The 19481-nt window shown below is 36.9% G+C and overlaps 1 protein-coding gene across 1 annotated transcript in view; it reads right to left on the bottom strand.

Moving 5' to 3' along the window:
* Positions 1–19481, bottom strand: part of NEGR1 (neuronal growth regulator 1) — a 1042362-nt gene that overhangs the window by 337985 nt on the left and 684896 nt on the right. The window contains exon 4 of the mRNA XM_010848743.1: positions 14653–14784. Coding sequence (XP_010847045.1) covers positions 14653–14784 — 132 coding nt within the window. The remainder of the gene's footprint in view (positions 1–14652; positions 14785–19481) is intronic.

Genomic DNA, 19481 nt, shown 5'->3' with positions numbered 1-19481 from the left:
TGGAGCATATTTGTATATTTACAGTTCCTCTGAACATCCCATTTCTTACCGTGTAGAGTTCTGATTTGAACTGATGCTTCCTAGCACACAGGTATGCAATGTAAATATCCCAACCCTGTCTCCCTGATTGGAGGCATTTCTTAAGTCAATGTGTAGAACATGTCCATGGTTACAGCTAGCATCTTTTGTCCTGTGTCTAGCAGGATGAATCAAATACAATTTACAGGATCAACCTGAGTTCCTCTGCGACCTTTTATCCCTGATAGTATAATACTTGGAAATGATAGAAAGCTACAGTCCCCCAACACTGTTTGGTTTTAGTATTCTTGTCATTTTTTTCTTCCTAAATACAAAATTTTAAATTCTAAAAACATAGCCCATAATGTGCAGTGGGCCAGTAGATGAAGGAAAGCAGGGTGAGAACAAGGGAATAATATTCTGACTGCCTTCAAGACTGCAACCATACACAGAGAGGAGAATTCCAGTTTTGCCTGGAAATTTTTGAGCCAGAGAGCAGAAGCTCAGGCAGGAAACATAAGTTCTCTGTTTTCTTTCAAGATGGTATAGTTGTTTCTTCCATGAGGCAAAGTGAAATATACCATTGTGTGTGTGTGTGTGTGTGTGTGTGTGTGTTTTCTAACATTCTGAGCTTTATACTTTGTAGACATGCCTTCTAAATACTGGTTTGGGGCCAGAATTAAGTTTTGGAGGTTTTCCAACAGTTGTTCCATTTTCTGTGCCTCCAAGTCACATTTTGTCAGGAAAGTTCATATCAGAGGTTGATGGCCAGATGCTATTTTGAATTTGGTTGTGTTTTCTGAGCAAAATCATATGAAGCCTCAAAGGCATGGTATTTATAATTTTACCATGACTGACAAAATTTGCAAATGTAGATTCAGTAGGCTATGCCTCACTTTGTAGGAAGGAAAGATTCATTATCTCCTTACTCTTCTCAGGAATCTTTTAATCATTTCTTCTGGCTATATTTTTAAAGAATTATATAAGGCAAAAATATTAGTCTGTACAGAAGATTTGAGCTCAAATCTTTGAAGATACCAGTCAGAAGGGGCCATTCTTTGTTTAGTCACCAAGTCATGTTTGACTTTTTTGTGACTCCCTGGACTACAGCTTTCCAGGCTCCTCTATCCATGAAATTTCCCAGACAAGAATACTGGAGTAGGTTGCCATTACCTTCTCCAAGAAGAGGCTAAGCTATGATAACAAATAGACCTAAACATGTAGTAAGTCAGTGAAAAGGAAGGTTATTTCGCATTCACCTAATAATTCATAATGTTTCAGATCAATAAAAAGTTATTAGTGAAATGAGATAATGAGGTAGGGGTATTTTTTGGTATAAAATCACTCAGAGGCTCAAGAAAATGATAGCTTTCTTCTTGCCAATCGTTAGATTTCAAGATCACCCTGGTGGTTACTATTCCAACTAGCCAGGAAAGGTAACATGCATAGAACTCCACCTGGGCAGCTGTAGGTCAAGCCTGGAAGTGACCCAGGTCAGTTCTGCTCACTTTTCATTCACTGGAACTCAGTCACAGAGCCAGAACTAACCCTTAAACAAGTTAGTCCCGGCAGTTCAAGATTGGTGGGGGAGAAAGGCAGGCTGTTCTGGAAGAAGATAAAAATAGGCTTTGATAAACAACTTGAAATTTCTGCCCCATTGGACTATCTTGAAAATCCCATCAGGACATTGAATTCTTAGTGTTATGCAACTTGACTGCCCCAAAGCCACAGATGATCAGATTCAGCTCTTTTTGTTGGGCTGTGCAGAACAGTTCATGGGATGCTTTAGCAAGGACTGCATCTGCATGTGAATTACACTGAGCTTCAAAGTCCTTTCAACATCCACAGAGAAAAATAGAACAGTTTGCAAAACCAATATGCTCACAAATGTGAAACAGCATTAACAAATGTAGCATTTGTGATCTTTAGCTAATTACTGGTACACTTCCTCCATCCTGTCATGTAAATGTACACTAGCTGCTTGAACCAAATGCGGAAACTCTTTGAACATCTGCTCTAGGCTACAGAATGCTGATTTGTATAGGCTAGGTCAAAGTATGATTTATTAAAGAAAATAATTATATGCATTAAGCTACCATGTCTCACTGTATTATTCAAAATTCTAGAAATATTATCCAAATCCCCAGTTCTAATTCTGAAACAACTGGGGAGTGTGTATAAGATAGAAATTACCACCAAACTACGTTTTAAGTTTTTGATAAACTGAATGAACTATGACCTCACAGCAATAAGAATAGAGTAGTGAATCTTAAGCCTGGAACATACACAGAGTATTCTAAATAGAACTATATCATCTTTCATTTTACCTATAAAAACTGTAACTGTTTCAAGCCTCCTCACAAGGGGCACTTTTTTGGGGGGTTATTTTGGGTAGGTTTTGCATTTCTGTTACCTTTACTGGCTAGAGCAAGCAGACAGGTTGCTGAGACTTCATTACATTTGCTATTAAAATCTCTTATTTCATACAATACGTGAACAAACTTATTTTGAGTGCAGTGTCATTCCCAAGGATTATTTACTGTGATTGTTTTATCTATTCACTGAGAATCTTAATAGTCTTGGTTCTTTATTTCAGTGACAGCCATTCTGACAGGTAGCACCTGTGCATATTCTGGTTATTCAAACATTTTCCTCCTTGTCCACAGTGATCTTGCTTCCTTACCCTTCTTCAGACAAAACTATCTTTCTCAAAGTCTCTGGTGTTTACACAGTTTACTGAAAATAATTAAAATTTATTTTTTATTTACATGGATGCAGGCTGGTATAATGAAATAGCCTCAGACCTAGAATCAGGATTTCAGGATTCCATTTTGAGTGGATCATTCCAACTCTATCACCTAATTTCCAAAGTTACCCAAGCATACATCCATAAGACAAAGGAACTTGGGTGATTTTGCAATTACTATCTTAAATTTCATGTGTGCTTGTTTTATTTTTATTTTATTTATGTATTAAACCTATAGACATGCATCACCAGATATGTTAGATATTGAGATTTAAAGTAATATAATAAACCTTTTTATGCCTTAACTTAGCTCAAGTGTGTGCTAAGTCGCTTCAGTCATGTCCGAGTCTTTGGTTCCCTGTGGACTGTAGCCTGCCAGGCTCCTCTGTCCATGGAATTCTCAAGGCAAGAATACTGGAGTGGATTGCTATGCCCTCCTCCAAGGGATCTTCCTGACCCAGGGATCAGACTTGTTATCTCTTACGTCCCCTGTATCGGCAGGTGGGTTCTTCATCACTGCACCACCTGGGCGCCCAACTTACCTCACTGTCTTCACTTAATAGTTGAGAAACTGACACACACACAACTTGATGATTTGACCAAGCTTCATAATGGCAGAGGTAGAATTCAAAGCCAGGGTGACCCTGGCTGTAGAGCCTGTCCCCGGAACTACTGTATACTGCCTTAAGCATAAACGAGGACTCTGACTCTTTACAGAGGTCACAAGCCACAGGTGAAAGCTAAAACATAAACAATTAGGGTAATGTGATGTGTGCCATATATTAATACTAATACATACAATATAGAAGGTTGCTTGCTTTGTGCTAGTCACACTGCTGTTTTAAGAGTATTATGACACAATCCTCAATGCAAATCTTCAAAGTAGGTATAATTATCCTCCATTTGTGTGTGTGTGTGTGTGTTTAATGTAAGAAAACTGAGTTTATGAGAGTTTGATTAATTTTCCCAGTACTGTATTGGTCTGAGCTGGGATTAGAAATCATATTTGCCTGATTTCACATCCTGTTTTGTTACCATCTGTCACACTCCACTGCATACACAGCAACCCTAGTTTGAAATACTCTGAAATTTATTTCTCTATTGTTGTACTTATTCTTTCCATGAAATTACAATTTTAAAGAAAAATAAATAGGTTGCCCAAATTTGCCAACAATGCATGGAAGAACAAAATCATCATCCTTAACTGCTCAAAGAATTCACAAACCAAAACAACAAGATTATTTAGAATGGTTTTACTCTACAATCAAACAGCTGCTTTAAACCTTTGCTTCCTGTATGCTGGCAGTTGAATCCAAGCTGTTCCTAACAAATTTAGATACTTGTATCACAGAAAGGAAAGTGAAAGTTGCTCAGTCCTGTCTGACTTTTTGCCACCACATGGACTAGTTCTTAAGGTCAGATTACTAGAGTGGGTAGCTTTTTTCCTTCTCCAGTGGATCTTCCCAACCCAGGAATTGAACCAGGGTCTCCTGCGTTGCAGGAGGATTTTTTTTACCTGACCTGCCTCCTGAGAAATATCTATGCAGGTCAAGAAGCAACAGTTAGAGCAGGACATAGAACACAGACAGGCTCTGAATCGGGAAAGGAGCACATTAATGCTGTATATTGTCACCCTGCTTATTTAACTCAAACACAGAGTACATCATGAGAAACGCTGGGCTGGAGAAAGCACAAGCTGGAATCAAGGTTGCTGGGAGAAATATTAGTAAACTGAGATATGCAGATGACACCACCCTTATGGCAGAAAGAGAAGAAGAACTAAAGAGCCTCTTGATGAAAATGAAAGAGGAGAGTGACAATGCTGGCTTAAAATTCAACATTCAGAAAACTAAGATCATGACATCTGGTCCCATCACTTCATGGCAAATAGATGGGAAAATAGTGGAAACAGTGGCAGACTTTATTTTAGGGGGCTCCAAAATGACTGCAGATGGTGACTGTAGCCATGAAATTAAAAGACACTTGCTCCTTGGAAGAAAAGTTATGACCAACCTAGCCAGAATATTAAAAAGCAGAGACATTACTGTGCCAACAAAGGCCCATCTAGTCAAAGCTATGGTTTTTCTAGTAGTCATGTATGGATGTGAGGGTTGAACTATAAAGAAAGCTGAGCACCAAAGAATTGATGCTTTTGAACTGTGGTATTGGAGAAGACTCTTGAGAGTCCCTTGAACTGCAAGGAGATCAAACCAGTACATCCTAAAGGAAATCAGTCCTGAATATTCATTGGAAGGACTGATGCTGAAGCTAAAATTCCAATACTTTGGCCATCTGGTGTGAAGAACTGACTCATTTGAAAAAAATCCTGATGCTGGGAAAGATTGAAGGTGGGAGGAGAAGGGGATGACAGGGATGGTTGGATGGCATCACCAACTCAACGGACATGAGTTTGAGTAAGTTCTGGGAGTTGGTGATGGACAGGGAAGCCTGGCGTGCTGCAGTCCACAGGGTTGCAAAAAGTCAGACATGACTTAGTGACTGAACTGCACTGAACATAAAGCATGCACACATGTGCAATAGCAGACATAGACAACTTAAGAATTCTTGTGAAGTTCAATTATGATGATACAGAAAAGATTCAAGAAGATTAATTCTGCATTGCTCTCAAGTGTTCAGTTATAAAGAATTCAGTTCCATAAATTATCTTGCTTGATATATATGCTTACTGAGAAAGTTTTCTGATAAAGTTGGACTTAAATACAGGTTTATAAGCTGCATGTTTGTGCAAGGTTTCAAGTTCCAAGATCAGTTTGAAAAATACATTCAGAAGGAGCCACCTTGCAATCCTCAGATTTTGACCCTTGGGCAGCTTACTGGAGCATGGATCTGGATGAGAACAATATTATAGAAGCATAAACACACACAAGTGTGTGACATATATTAATATTTGGTATTTCTTTTTTGGACTTTACCACTTTTCTTCAGTTTGACATGGAATCATTTTCAACCTAAAGCATTTTCAACCTGTTAGAAATTGCTTTCTTACTGATAGTTGATGGTCAATCTCTGATGGTCAATCTCTCTTATATCTAATACTTGATATATATCTTTTTTCTAAAGGGATAAATGCTAATCTAGGAAGAACCAAAAACAAACATAACAAACAGTGATTGTCATTGAGCACAAATTTTTGCTTATGTACTAAAGCGAGAAAATAGTTTAATCTCTCATTTTTAGGAAATTAAAAAAAAAAAAACTAGGAATAATAAAAATTTGGCCATCTGGTCACTGAAGATGCATTTTGACTTTCTATGAACAATTGGGTCAATGATCACTCATAGACCCTTAACACTAAAGACCCTTTCAAAACCTCAATGAAAGTATGGAAGAATAGATTAAATTGGGTAGCAAACTCATTAAGTAAAAATAGCTTTGCACCCTAGTCATTAACTGAAGTGTAAGTCTTAGATTTAAAACAAAGGACCAATTATGTTGCCCTCAAAAGAAGAAATCATGTATTCCTTAGCTGCATGTTTAATAACACAGTTTTGCTTCGAATTAAATTTGTAATTGTTAAACCATGAAAGTCCCAAGGTGGAAAAGATTTAATTTGTAGATATTTATGTTGTTTGATTGAGAAAATGCTTTATTTAAAAATATGTTTTCTGAGTGATTATCATATGTTTCTAATATTCCGTGTTCAATATCTATAGGGATTTTCCTTCAAATTTCTTAGCTCTTCATATCTCTCTTAGATGCAGTTGTTGTTCTCAGTGTTATCATTTTAATTCTCTCCTTTGTCCTTGTCATGACAAAACAGAAGTCTTTCAAGTACAATACATGTATGTAGGAAATAAAAATATTTAAATACATTTCTTTAATATTCAGATATATCTCTGAATAGTTTTATGATCTCAAAGTTATTCTTCTTTGATAGTGAAGCAGTGGATCTATGTCTGCCTGTGAAAATTCATGAACTTGCACTGAATCTGGCCCTGCTTCCTCTATGCTACCCACCCCAACCCTTCTTTCTGTTTCCCTTTTTGATCTCCTCCAGCTCATGGCAGTCTGACAGATCAAGTAGAGCCATGCTCCCTAATTCCTAAAGGGTTAAGCAAAGTCTTCTGTTTCTGTCAGGGAGATCACCCTTTCCTTTATTTCCTTTTTTTTGAAAAGAAAGAAAGTCTCATACTCAGCCATATCTGACTCTTTGCAACACCATGGACTATACAGTCCATGGAATTCTCTAGGCCAGAACACTGGAGTGGGTAGCCTTTCCCTTTTCCAGGGGATCTTCCCAACCCAGGGATCCTTTTTTTTTTTTTTTTGGTACCTTTTTTGAGTACCTATCAAACTCAGTTTTATCCATCAGACATCCTCAAGGCCAAGGCCTCTTGGAAGCTTTCACTGATACCCAAAGGCATCTTTCTGATACCCTTGACTAGCACGTTATGAATGGTTTATCAAAGCACTTGCCACAGTTTATTACAACTTCACGTTTCTTTTGTCTTTCTCCTCTCCTAGATACTGAACTGATTGAAGACTCATATCCCTGGCCCCAAGACCTTGATAGGGTCATAGTAAGCAATAAGTAAATAGGTAAATAAATACATAGATAAATGTAGATTTACTAAAGTGCTTCATTATTCTATAAATGTCATATGAGCTAGTACTTCATTTAGAAGAAAAACAACATGTGTTTTTTATGTCCTGAGTTGTTCCAGGTGTTAATTAGCTTATCAAGAAATTTAAAAACAGGAGAGTAGCTTAAATTATTAGCCATGTGAAAGATGAAAAAAGGGAAAGTTAAGGTAGGGGCACAAAATGGAACAGAAACAAAAGCTTAGGTGATAATTGTGAATACAAATAATGCTCATTTTTCTTCTGGTCCTATGATAGTTAGTATCTTCGTCCAATTCCAACTCTGAATGCTGAGTTTTTCTCTGTATTTAAAGTATATACTTGTTACCTGCCATTTCTTCTAGTTGTATACAGGACATGTATATCTAACTTGCCCAAAGTTTTGGAGAAAACTTTATGAACAGCCTAAGAAAAGTGGTCATTTCCTCAGAGTCCTCTTCCTCTTCTTATCTCTCCCTGGTGGCCCCTCATTTCAGGCTTTGATACAACCGTACTAAGTTATACTAATTGGTACATTCTATTCCACATGTTTGGAGTTAGTTATATTGGAAGATAAAGTGCACATTTGCATAAATGAATATGTATCAGATGCAAAATAATGCACAAATATGTGCCTGTAATTTACTGGATAAAATCTTAGTTCACAGTGCACTCAAAAGTATCTTTACCTTTTGACCACAGGAAGAATTACTGAATTCTATTTTATTGGACATTCTGTGTGCAAAATAATTTCTGATTCCCAATACAATGATCAATATATAATCTTACAGACATGAGTGAAAATTGAAATAATGTCCACACCTCTTTGTACCTTAAACTAGTTGACTATATTTTTTTCTGGTTAATTAATACCTTCTTTTCTTCATGTCTTTTTCTTCTTAAAAATCAGGATGCTATTAATAATTTTAATCTCATTGAACTTTAATTTTCTCATCTGTAAAAAATGGAATTAAGCTTTTCTCTGGGTGAAAGCATATATAAATGGCAATCTATCTTTATTGAATCCACCTGATAATTTTGGTTAAACAAATGGTATCAGAAATAAGTTATTGTCCGGGAGAAAAATATATATAATTTTGGAATAAACTTAATATCTCTTTCCTGTTTTGTCTAAACTCTTTTAAAGATTAGCATTAAAAACTCTTTTAAAGATTAGCATTATACTTCGTTAATGCTAACCTTTAAAAGAATTCACCCGTCGACTATTTTTTGAGTGCCTCCTATAAACCTGGTGCTGCTCTATGTGACAGGAACATATTATTGCAGAAAGAAAAGGAAAATCCCTTATGACACAGAGCTTACATTCTAAAGTAAATTCATGCAAAGAGAGATTTATATTTTTTCAGTTGTTAGTGGGCCAGACACTGTGATAGGTGCTGTATGTATATCGTATCATCTCATTTAATCTTTACCCAAACCCTGAAAATTATCTATTATTGCTCCAAATTTACAGAATTGGAAATTGAGACTCAGAAAGGTAAAGTGGTTTCCCAAGATCTTGAAGTTCAGTAAATTATATAACAAGGGTTCAAATAAGTTATACCTGACTATAAGGCCTGCATTTCTAAAAGTGTGTGTGTGTGTTTAGTTGCTCAGTACTATTTGACTCTGGAACCCTATGGACTCTAGCCTGTCAGGCTCCTCTGTCCATGGGATTTTTCCAGCGAGAATACTGGAGTGGATTACCATTTCCTCCTCAGGGGATCTTCCCCACCCAGGGGTCAAACAGGCCTCTTTCATGTTTCCTGCATTGCAGGCAGACTCTTTACCTCTGAGTAACTGGGGAAGCTCTAAAAGAGTTACTCTTAATTGAAAAAGTACATACAAATAAAGTGGAAAATAAACAACTTGTCACAAGATCAGAGAACCCTGCCCTTTTTACCAGCAGCATTCCTTTTGAAGGGCTAGGTTTTGCAGGATTTCCTGATTTCTAATATCTGAGATTCTGCTTCTGTATGGAGATTTTGATTAGTCTAAGATATAATCTACATTTTCTAGATTCTAGATTTGATTTCCATGAATTAGCTTTACTGATTTTTTAGACCTGCTTTCTCATTTCCTTTTTATCCAAATTTAATTGAATCCATGGGCTTTATGGATACTCATTTTTCCACTTTTAATTAACAATAAAAATTATGGAACAAGTACCCTCTAGGCCACTTCCAGTGTTGGAATGCACATGCAGATAAAACAGAGAATCTGTCCAAATTGAATCCACCAGCTCCCTTTGGCTTAGCTAATCGGCTGGTTCACATTTTTTTCTTTCTTCTTATGTGTGTGTGTATTAATCTCTTAAGGTCTATTTATAATGAATGTCATGATTTCTTTTGATTTTTTTTTAATTTGATGAGAAATATATAGTTACATATTTTATATGTAATACATATGTTGTTGTTTAGTCACTAAGTTGTGTCCAACTTTTTGCAACTCCATGGACTCTAGCCCGCCAGTCCCCTCTGTCTGTGGGATTTCCCAGGCAAGAATACTGGAGTGGGTTGCCATTTCCTTCTCCAGGGTATGTTCTTAACCCAGGGATTGAACCCACATCTCCTGCATTGGCAGGTGGATTCTTTACCACTGAGCCACATGGGAAGTCCAAGACATAGAAGTATATACACATATTTCTTATCCAATTGTTTGTAGATGTGTGTATATACATACATAAGCAAATATAAAGAAATGTACATATTCATATATTTATTATAGCTATGCTGCTGCTGCTGCTAAGTCGCTTCAGTCGTGTCCGACTCTGTGCAACCCCATAGACGGCGGCCCACCAGGCTCCATTGTCCCTGGGATTCTCCAGGCAAGAACACTGGAGTGGGTTGCCATTTCCTTCTCCAATGCAGGAAAGTGAAAAGTGAAAGTGAAGTCGCATAGTCATGTCCGACTTTTTGCTACCCCATGGACTGCAGCCTACCAGGCTCCTCCGTCATGGGATTTTCCAGGCAAGAGTACTGGAGTGGGGTGCCATTATTGTAAATCATAAATATACTATATTCATATACAAATGGATAAAAGAATATACAGAGAAAAACAGGAAAATAATCATCTACAAAATCTCCCTACCCAGAAACAAAGTTTTTTATAAAAGCTTACAAATTTAATAAATAACTCAAAAAGAACTTATATGTAAATAAATAAATTTATTCTTTAAATTTCTGTAAATAACTCATAATGTGCTTATTTGATCAACAAACTAGTCCAATCTATACAAAATAAGTTGAATATACTAATCATTTCATTAAAGTGTTGTTTAATTTAATTCAATAGAAATCCACATGAAAGTGCTATGAGTACAAAGTATGTGGTGAACATTATTTACTGTAGGTGTGAGAAATATACATGTGCCTATATGCAGCGAATGAGGCAGATGTATTAGATGAATACTAACATAGTACATATTTCTAAATTAGAGGGAACATAAATCTCTTCCTCAAATTGACTTCCGCATAACTGAATGTACCAGAGCTTATGAAAATTTATTACATTCCATCTTGAACCTCATTTGGGAACAGGGACAAAGTTTCTCTTCAAGTTATTCACAAAGCTGCTGCAATTTTATATGCGCAATCAATATTGATTAATAACCATGAAAAGAGGGCTGCCTTGAACCTGGTGTAATTCTATCTTCAGGGAATCTTCAGATTATCAGGGGACACGAAGTTTCATGCTGGCTACAGAGCACTGTGCTCAATTTTGGGCTTTGACAAACTGAAGTTTGTTCAGTAGGTTTTGGCTAATTTCCTTTGGGAAATCAGTAAAACCCATGGATAGTGCTCAGTTTCTGACTTTGAAAGGGGTGAATTCACAAAATTAATACTTTTCAAATTTCCTCAAAACCAGAAACATATACACTTACACTCACACAGCTATATGGCTGTATATCACCAGTATACATGTGACAAAATTATTCCAAATTAAGGCAAAATTTAGGGCATGACCAGAAATCTGACCAAACTTACATAAAATATTTATTCAAGAGATGTAAATTTAACTGATCGATCAGTATTCAGTTCTTCATGGCACATTTAAGAAAATGTTAGCTACCAAAGGTATAATTTGAGAAGCAACAGTAAACATTGAACATTTAAATCCATGTAAAAAGTCCTGTTGAGTTCATTTTCTTAATATTTTTAATATTATGTTGGTACCAATATTTCTACTTATGATTATACTTCCACTGAAATTAGTTCTTATAAAACATAGTCTGTATTATAACTATAATAAACACATCCTTAACTTTTTTTTTTTTTTACTTTCCCCTTTTTCCTTCTGATTTTCCTTCTCAAGTTAAAGTTGGTTAACAACACTTTCCTTTCTACCTGTTTGAGATGTCTGAAACCCTACAAAAGCCACTGAAGCACCCTTTTCAACTGATGGAATGTCTCGAGGCTATGCTTCAAACTTTCCTCCTCCCATTTTGTGTTTGAAGACAATCTTCCAGGGGTCTCCTGTGTTTCTGCACATCTTGTGAGCAGAGGCACTGACAGCTTTTGTTCCTGACAATCTTTTCAAGGATGTTTGTATAGCGAACAGTCTTAGAAGATAGAAGAAGTGGTTCTCTCCATGGAGCAAAGGGCAGGTTTGTTTATGGTCCAGTATCATAAAGATAATTTCTCTCTCTGTGGCAAAAGGCTGGTTTGCTTGCTGCCATTATATATGAAAAAAAATTGAGTTTCTAAGCTAAAGGAACCTCAGCTATGACATAAACCTACTGTGTGTATAGATTTCTCTTAACCCTCATCATATCGTAATTGGGACTTGGGGAATTGACATAAGAAAATGACAATACTCTGGCTATTGCTATTTCTATGAGTAATAAATTGCCCTTTGTCTCTGTCTTCTGTCAGCATTTGTGAAATTGTGGCAGATCCCTCACAGTTCTTGACATCTGTCTCCCTAATTTCTGTCCTTCAGCTTTATATAAGGATGCTTTTCTCTACACAAATCCTTCAGATGATAACTCATTGGTCAGTCTTTCTCTCAGTTCAATTTCTGTCCATATTTCTGCATCCTTACTTGAACTGTATCAGTCTAAAGTACCAACTTGTCTGGAATAAAAAACAAAACAAAAATCAAGTTAAATAAGTGACAATGAACTAAAGTCAGAGAGGTAAAAAGGATAGAAACGAAAGTGTGAACACACACACAGGTGAGTTATACATGGAGTACTGCTGCTGCTGCTGCTAAGTCGCTTCAGTCGTGTCCGACTCTGTGCGACCCCAGAGATGGCAGCCCACCAGGCTTCCCCGTCCCTGGCATTCTCCAGGCAAGAACACTGGAGTGGGTTGCCATTTCCTTCCAATGCATGAAAGTGAAAAGTGAAAGTGAAGTTGCTCTGTCGTGTCCGACTCTAGCAACCCCATGGACTGCAGACCACCAGGCTCCTCGGTCCACAGGATTCTCCAGGCAAAAGTACTGGAGTGGGGTGCCATTGCCTTCTCCAACATGGAGTACAGACCCATGTAAATCCATATGGCAGCTTGTTTTCAACTGTATCCCCATGGGAGACATCACTGTAGAGATACACTAATTTTAACAGTTGAGAGTAGGCTGCATTGTCAAGCTGGGTGTTTTGCTTCTTTGACAGATTGACTCTGCTTTCTCTTTTCTTAGGGCTCATTGCTAAAAGTATTACTTCCTTTCAGTCCTATTTCTCACCTCTTCTCTCAATCCCCCCAACAATAGAATCTATAGACTCATGTTCAGATAAGCATGGCTAGTGATAAAATAATCAGAATTTTTTATTTGAGTGAATAGTATTTATTAACTCTTATTTTAGAGAGTTCCAGAATGGTGAGCAGTAACTCACTGCAACAAGAGTCCTAAGATTCAATGGAAACTTATCATAAATGCATATTTCCAGGCCATATACCCTAAAGATTTTTATTCAGTAGGCCTGGTGGGACACAGATTTTCCATTTCTAGTAACCTTTTGGGTGACTCTCCTGAAGTTTGTCTCAGAGTATTATATAAGAAACTCTGCTCTAGAAACTGCCTCATTCTGGCATTATGCACATTTGCTCAGTTGTTGTTCAGTCACTCAGTCATGTCCAACTGTTTGCCACCCCATGCCAGGCTTCTCTGTTCCTACCATCTCCTAGAGTTTGCTCAAATTCATGTCCATTAAGTAGGTGATGCTATCCAACCATCTCATCCTCTGTCATCCCCTTCTCCTCCTGCGTTCAATCTTTCCCAGCATCAGGGTCTTTTTCAACGAGTCAACACCAAATGTATAGCTCAGCTACTGACAAATGTTAGTTGGTGGCAAAAATTTGCCCTGGCAATAGTCAACTACTGAGTGTGTTTTGATAGATACTTTTTGACCCATACAATTGAGATTAAATATATGAAAAATGCTTAGTGTTAGCATCTGGGGATCTATTTGGAAAATTTTCTTCTGATCTATGGAATTCATATGTAATTAATATATATAATTCATTCATATAATCTGAATTCTATGTATTCATTATTAACATTGGCTGCATAGAGAAAGATTTATAAATGTGAGGAAAAAAAAATTGAAAGTTGTAGCTTGAAAACACTTCTAGTAAAAAACTATTGTCTCCCAAATATTCAATTAGAATAAGTCAAACAATGTGAACAATTTTGAGAGAAAGACTAAGGGAGTATCTTTGAAAAGTAAAAACTATTTCAGTCATTACTGTTGAGATCATAATACATGAAATAAGCTATTAATGAAAAAATGTCTGTCATCAGTGTTTTGAAATGCATTTAGAAGAAGGGTGTAACATAATGACATTGATTGTTCTGCAAGTATCACTTAATAATCTAACTTCCTAATAATGAGGTTCATGAAAAAAATTCATTTTCTCAATATTGTCCAAGCCAAACAGAATTAAATACTCAAATGATAGGAATATCATAGTAACAGTTTTTCTCTTTAAGTACAAAACAACATGCTTCTGGAATTCCACACTTAAATTTAATCAGAATACACTTCAAGTGAAACCCATGAGAATTGAGACAACCCCAGGAGTCCAGGATGCTTCAGAAATAAGGACACCACAGTTTAGGATTGGGATGATATTGAAAACATTGCCATCTACACATTAAACTGAATTATTGTAGGATTACTTGGGGCAATTGATGTTACTAAAACAATTCAATCAATATTCTAACAGGCGAACATTTGCACTGCCAAAAAGTACTGTTTATCAATAGACTTCCTCTTTAAAAATAGCAACATAAGCTTCAGACAGTATTTTCCAGGTGTTTAATCTTCCCTTTGAAATTTTTTAATAAAAGGTGATGGGACTTACAGTTTACGACAATTTTCACTTTTTTCACATCTGGGAATGACACATCATTTTCTGCACTGCATTCATATTCTCCAGCCTGGTCCCTTGTAATTCCATAGATGTCCAAATATTGTCCGTTTTCAAATGGTTTTGCTACATGAGAAAAATTTTAAAAAGTACAGTGTGTTTAACTGTATCTGCCTGAGGCTTCATTCAAGTAAAACAACAATCACATGTCTTCCTATTAGATATTGCTGACAAAATAATTCCAAATGAAACTGGGGAATTATTAAACCTTTTGTTCTCTTATGTTCAGAAAAATCAGAGAAAAAAGCAGAAACTGAACAAGGGATACTAAAACAACTGTTTCTCCAGAACAGGATATACATGTGTTCTTTTTAATTGATTGTGGTCTCCTAACCTCCTCACACATCAAATCAAGCTCTGCACATTTCTGTAATTGAGTTCAACAACCTCCTAGCAGTGTAGAGCAAATTCAGTAATATGACTTGGTACATATTGACTTTTATATAGTGTAAGCTAGCAACTTGACATCTAACCTAACTAAATGTTACTTTTCTTTTGGGGAAATCTCACACTCATTCACAAGGTTTCTAGCTAGATGGCTTAATAAAGTATGGAGATGTACTAAAACATTACCATATTTTAGTGTTCATACTTATTAAGGTTTCAGAGGAAGGTACACTATATATAACCCACAGAGAAGGAAATGGCAACACACTCCAGTGTTCTTGCCTAGAGAATCCCAGGGATGGGGGAGCCTGGTGGGCTGCCGTCTATGGGGTCACACAGAGTCGGACACGTCTGAAGCAACTTAGCAGCAGCAGTGCATGCATGCTAAGTTGCTTCAGTTGTTTTCAACTCTGACTCTTTGTGACCCTATGGACTGGAGCCTACCAGCCTCCTCTGTCCATGGGATTCTCCGGGCAAGAATACTGGAGTGGGTTGCCGTGCCGTCCTCCAGGGGATCTCCCCAACTCAGGGACTGAACCCTCACGTCTCCTGGATTGGCTGGTGGGTTCTTTAACACCAGCAGCATCTGGGAAGCCCTATAATTTGCCATGTTTAGAATACATATGATTAAGTCATTTCTCCATTTATCTGGCCAATCACAGCTTGTAGGTAGAGAGTTATTCTTCTGAGATGATAATCAGTTGATAAGCTATTGCAGGTATACAGAGGTGAGCTTATAAAAGAAGCAATTGTCTTCAAATTCATATGCTTAAAATCTGATTTTATAATCATTTCTTTGCTTAGGTTGTTCCTTTATTTGACTCCAATTCACTAAAGTAATATTAATTTTCTATTGTTTCTTCCTGTTTCTCTTATTTTTCACCTATACAATGAAGATAATCTAGGCTTAAATGTGTCTGTAAAAACTATTGAAATATAGGGAGGACAAAATCCTTATTCACATCTAAGAATTTTAAAATATAATGGATTATAAAGGGGGGTATTAAACAGAAATTCAAGTATGGGGAAAATTGATATCCTATATCAGAATTAAATAATCTCATTGGGCAGTATAAAATGAAGCCAATCACAAATGAAAAGGTAAAATGTTGTGAAAACTTGTAAAAAAGCATATTTTATAAGGGTTAAACCTATTTTCAATAGAAGTGGAATGGGAAGGGAGATGAGAGGGTGGTTCAAGAGGGAGGGGACATATGTATACCTATGGCTTATTCATGTTAAGGTTTGACAGAAACCAGCACAGTTCTGTAAAGCAATCATCCTTCAATCAAATAATAAATATATTTAATTTTTTTAAATGACTGGGAATGAGAAAAAAAAAGTCATAGGATCAAAGAAATAGAAAGATGCACGTAAATGATCACAAACTATAATTGTTTAGAACAGCATAAAATTAGTAAATTTGTGTTATAATGTGATTTTATAGTATATTATAGAGTATATAACATATATTATATACATAGATACATATATATCATAATAATGATATAGCTTTTTAATAATAATTATTGTTCAAAAAAATTTTACATGGGAATTCCCTGGTGGCCCAGTGGTTAGGACCCCAACTCCACCTTTCCACTATAGGGGCATATATCCCATCCCTGGTTGGGGAAATAAGATCCCACTAGCTGCCTAGTGTGGCCAAAAAAAACAAGAAATGCGTATCTGAAAATTTTACATGCATATTCCCATTTTTGTGTACTGATATAATTTTAAGAAGTGTTACCCCCTAAAATGCATGTTTTTGATAAATAAATCATAAAATATGATGTATATTAGTGTATGCTATTGTTTAAAGAAATACATTAGATTTGTATGTCTATGGGAAATAAAAAGTATAATAAAAAAGGGAAAAATAGGTTTCTGAAATATGAAAAAAAAGATTTTTTTCCTCTCCTAAATGGTTAAATGACATATTTTGAAAGATTGACAGCAACTAAAGAAGTCATGTGATAAAATTTCATTCAACTCTAGAGAACACCTTTTAAAATCTATTGAATGTTTGTTCATAGAGTTCACTGTACAATCTATGCACCTAGATTCAAAGATCCTTCTCCAGCCTCATCAGGGAACAATGTATTTACAACTACCAGATTTATGCATTGAGAGCAGTACCTATAGAGCCAGTGAATGGGCGATACTGCCAATACTAGCTATCGATAAGATGACACTAATAAAAAGAAGCATAAATGTATGGCCAACATCTTAATTTTCCTCACTAGATTCCTGAGACTTTAATCTACTCCCTTAATTCCATTTACTATGCATCAGCTCTTCCCAAAGGTGTGCTCGAAGTATTCTCTTGTTTTTACACAAATACAGTTCTGTTTCCATCCTGAACTCATCTTGCTCTTTTCTCAGTCTAATCTAGCCATGCTTGAATTCTAAATTTGAAACTTGGAGTTGTTTTGCCTAGAATTTATACCCTGGAGTATACTGGTTGTCAATAATTTTCTTGGTTGTTTCTCTGGCTTTTGTTATCCTCAGCTTTCCTGCCATAATTCTTTACCTTAGTTTTAGACTCAAGGAAACCAAACTTGTCCTTAGAGACTCGTCAGGGTCTCCCTCTATTTCCATCATTCTCCTAGCAAGGTGAGAAAATTTGGCATAGTACACTGAAATGCAAAGATTGACATTTCAGTTCACGCAATCTAACTCAATTTTTCCCACAAATGGAGGGGAAAGACCAAGGCTGAAGGGATATATTGACTTGGAATCCTTACCACTGCCATAACTTCACAATGTTTATGATGTTGATGTACTATCCCAGGGTACTCCTTATAAATCTGAAGATGTGTTAAAAATTATGGAGTATTTTTATTTCTTAGGATACCAATTATAAATATTAGTGAGATATAAACTATTTTGACTTCTTCTGTGTATGGGTTTTACCATTCATCATGAGTACAAACAATAATTCCTGTTTTGTTGTCTCTGTGTTTCTAGCTCTAGCATAGTACTTGAAACAGTATACACTTGGTAAATATTTATTGAATAGGTAAATGCATATATTGATTAAAGAATTAATAAAGTCCTATAAAGGTAGTGCACAAAGAATCTAAAGTAAATGCCCATATGCAAAGAAGTTGTCAGTTTTCTTTCAGCCGAGAGGAAGGGAAAGAACTTTAAAGAGTTATCATCCTTACTAACTTCTTGACAGGACAGTGATGGCAGTGGTGAGAACAGACTTTCTGTGTAGCTGTCATAGATCCTATTTTAAGATTATAAAGACTAACAAAAACTTTAAATATAATATTGAAGAAAAAAGATAGATATTGCCTGTAATCTAAACAATAGTTTTCTTTTGTGTTTAATGTCTTCTAGACATGTGTAGGGAGAAGGCAATGGCAACCCACCCCAGTACTCTTGCCTGGAAAATCCCATGGATGGAGGAGCCTGGTAGGCTGCAGTCCATGGGGTCGCTAAGAGTCAGACACGGCTGAATGACTTCACTTTCACTTTTCACTTTCATGCATTGGAGGAGGAAATGGCAACCCACTCTAGTGTTCTTGCCTGGAGAATTCCAGGGATGGGGGAGCCTGGTGGGCTGCCATCTCTGGGGTTGCACAGAGTTGAACACCACTGAAGCGACTTAGCAGCAGCAGCAGCAGACATGTGTAGATGCTTCTCCAGAAAACAGAGAACTGAAGAAATTCCACACTTTCAGTCATGCCACTATTATTACCCTCTTAAAAGGGAAAGCTGAGCAATAGGCTGCAGCTATGCTTTATAACATCAAACTCATACTGATTTCTGATAAGAATCTGGCTAGGCAGTCCATGGGGTCACTGAGAGTTGGACCTGACTGAGTGACTTCACTTTCACTTTTCACTTTCATGCATTGGAGAAGGAAATGGCAACCCACTCCAGTGTTCTTGCCTGGAGAATTCCAGGGATGGGGGAGCCTGGTGGGCTGCTGTCTCTGGGGTTGCACAGAGTTGAACACGACTGAAGCGACCTAGCAGTAGCAGCAGTAGAAAGAGTTCTATCAATTCAGTTCAGTTCAGTCGCTCAGTCGTGTCTGACTCTTTGTGACCCCATGAATTACAGCACGCCAGGCCTCCCTGTCCATCACCAAACACGGAGTTCACCCAAACTCATGTCCATCGAGTTGGTGATGCCACCCAGCCATCTCATCCTCTGTCGTCCCCTTCTCTTCCTGCCCCCAATCCCTCCCAGCATCAGAGTCTTTTCCAATAAGTCAACTCTTCGCATGAGGTGGCCAAAGTATTGGAGTTTCAGCTTTAGCATCAGTCCTTCCAAAGAAATCCCAGGGCTGATCTCCTTCAGAATGGACTGGTTGGATCTCCTTGCAGTCCAAGGGACTCTCAAGAGTCTTCTCCAACACCACAGTT

The sequence above is a fragment of the Bison bison genome, unplaced genomic scaffold (genome assembly GCF_000754665.1).
Source record: "Bison bison bison isolate TAMUID 2011002044 unplaced genomic scaffold, Bison_UMD1.0 scf7180017864271, whole genome shotgun sequence".
Classification (NCBI taxonomy): domain Eukaryota; kingdom Metazoa; phylum Chordata; class Mammalia; order Artiodactyla; family Bovidae; genus Bison; species Bison bison.
Note: the sequence above shows the minus strand (reverse complement) of the source record. Positions and strands in the feature narration are given on the sequence as shown.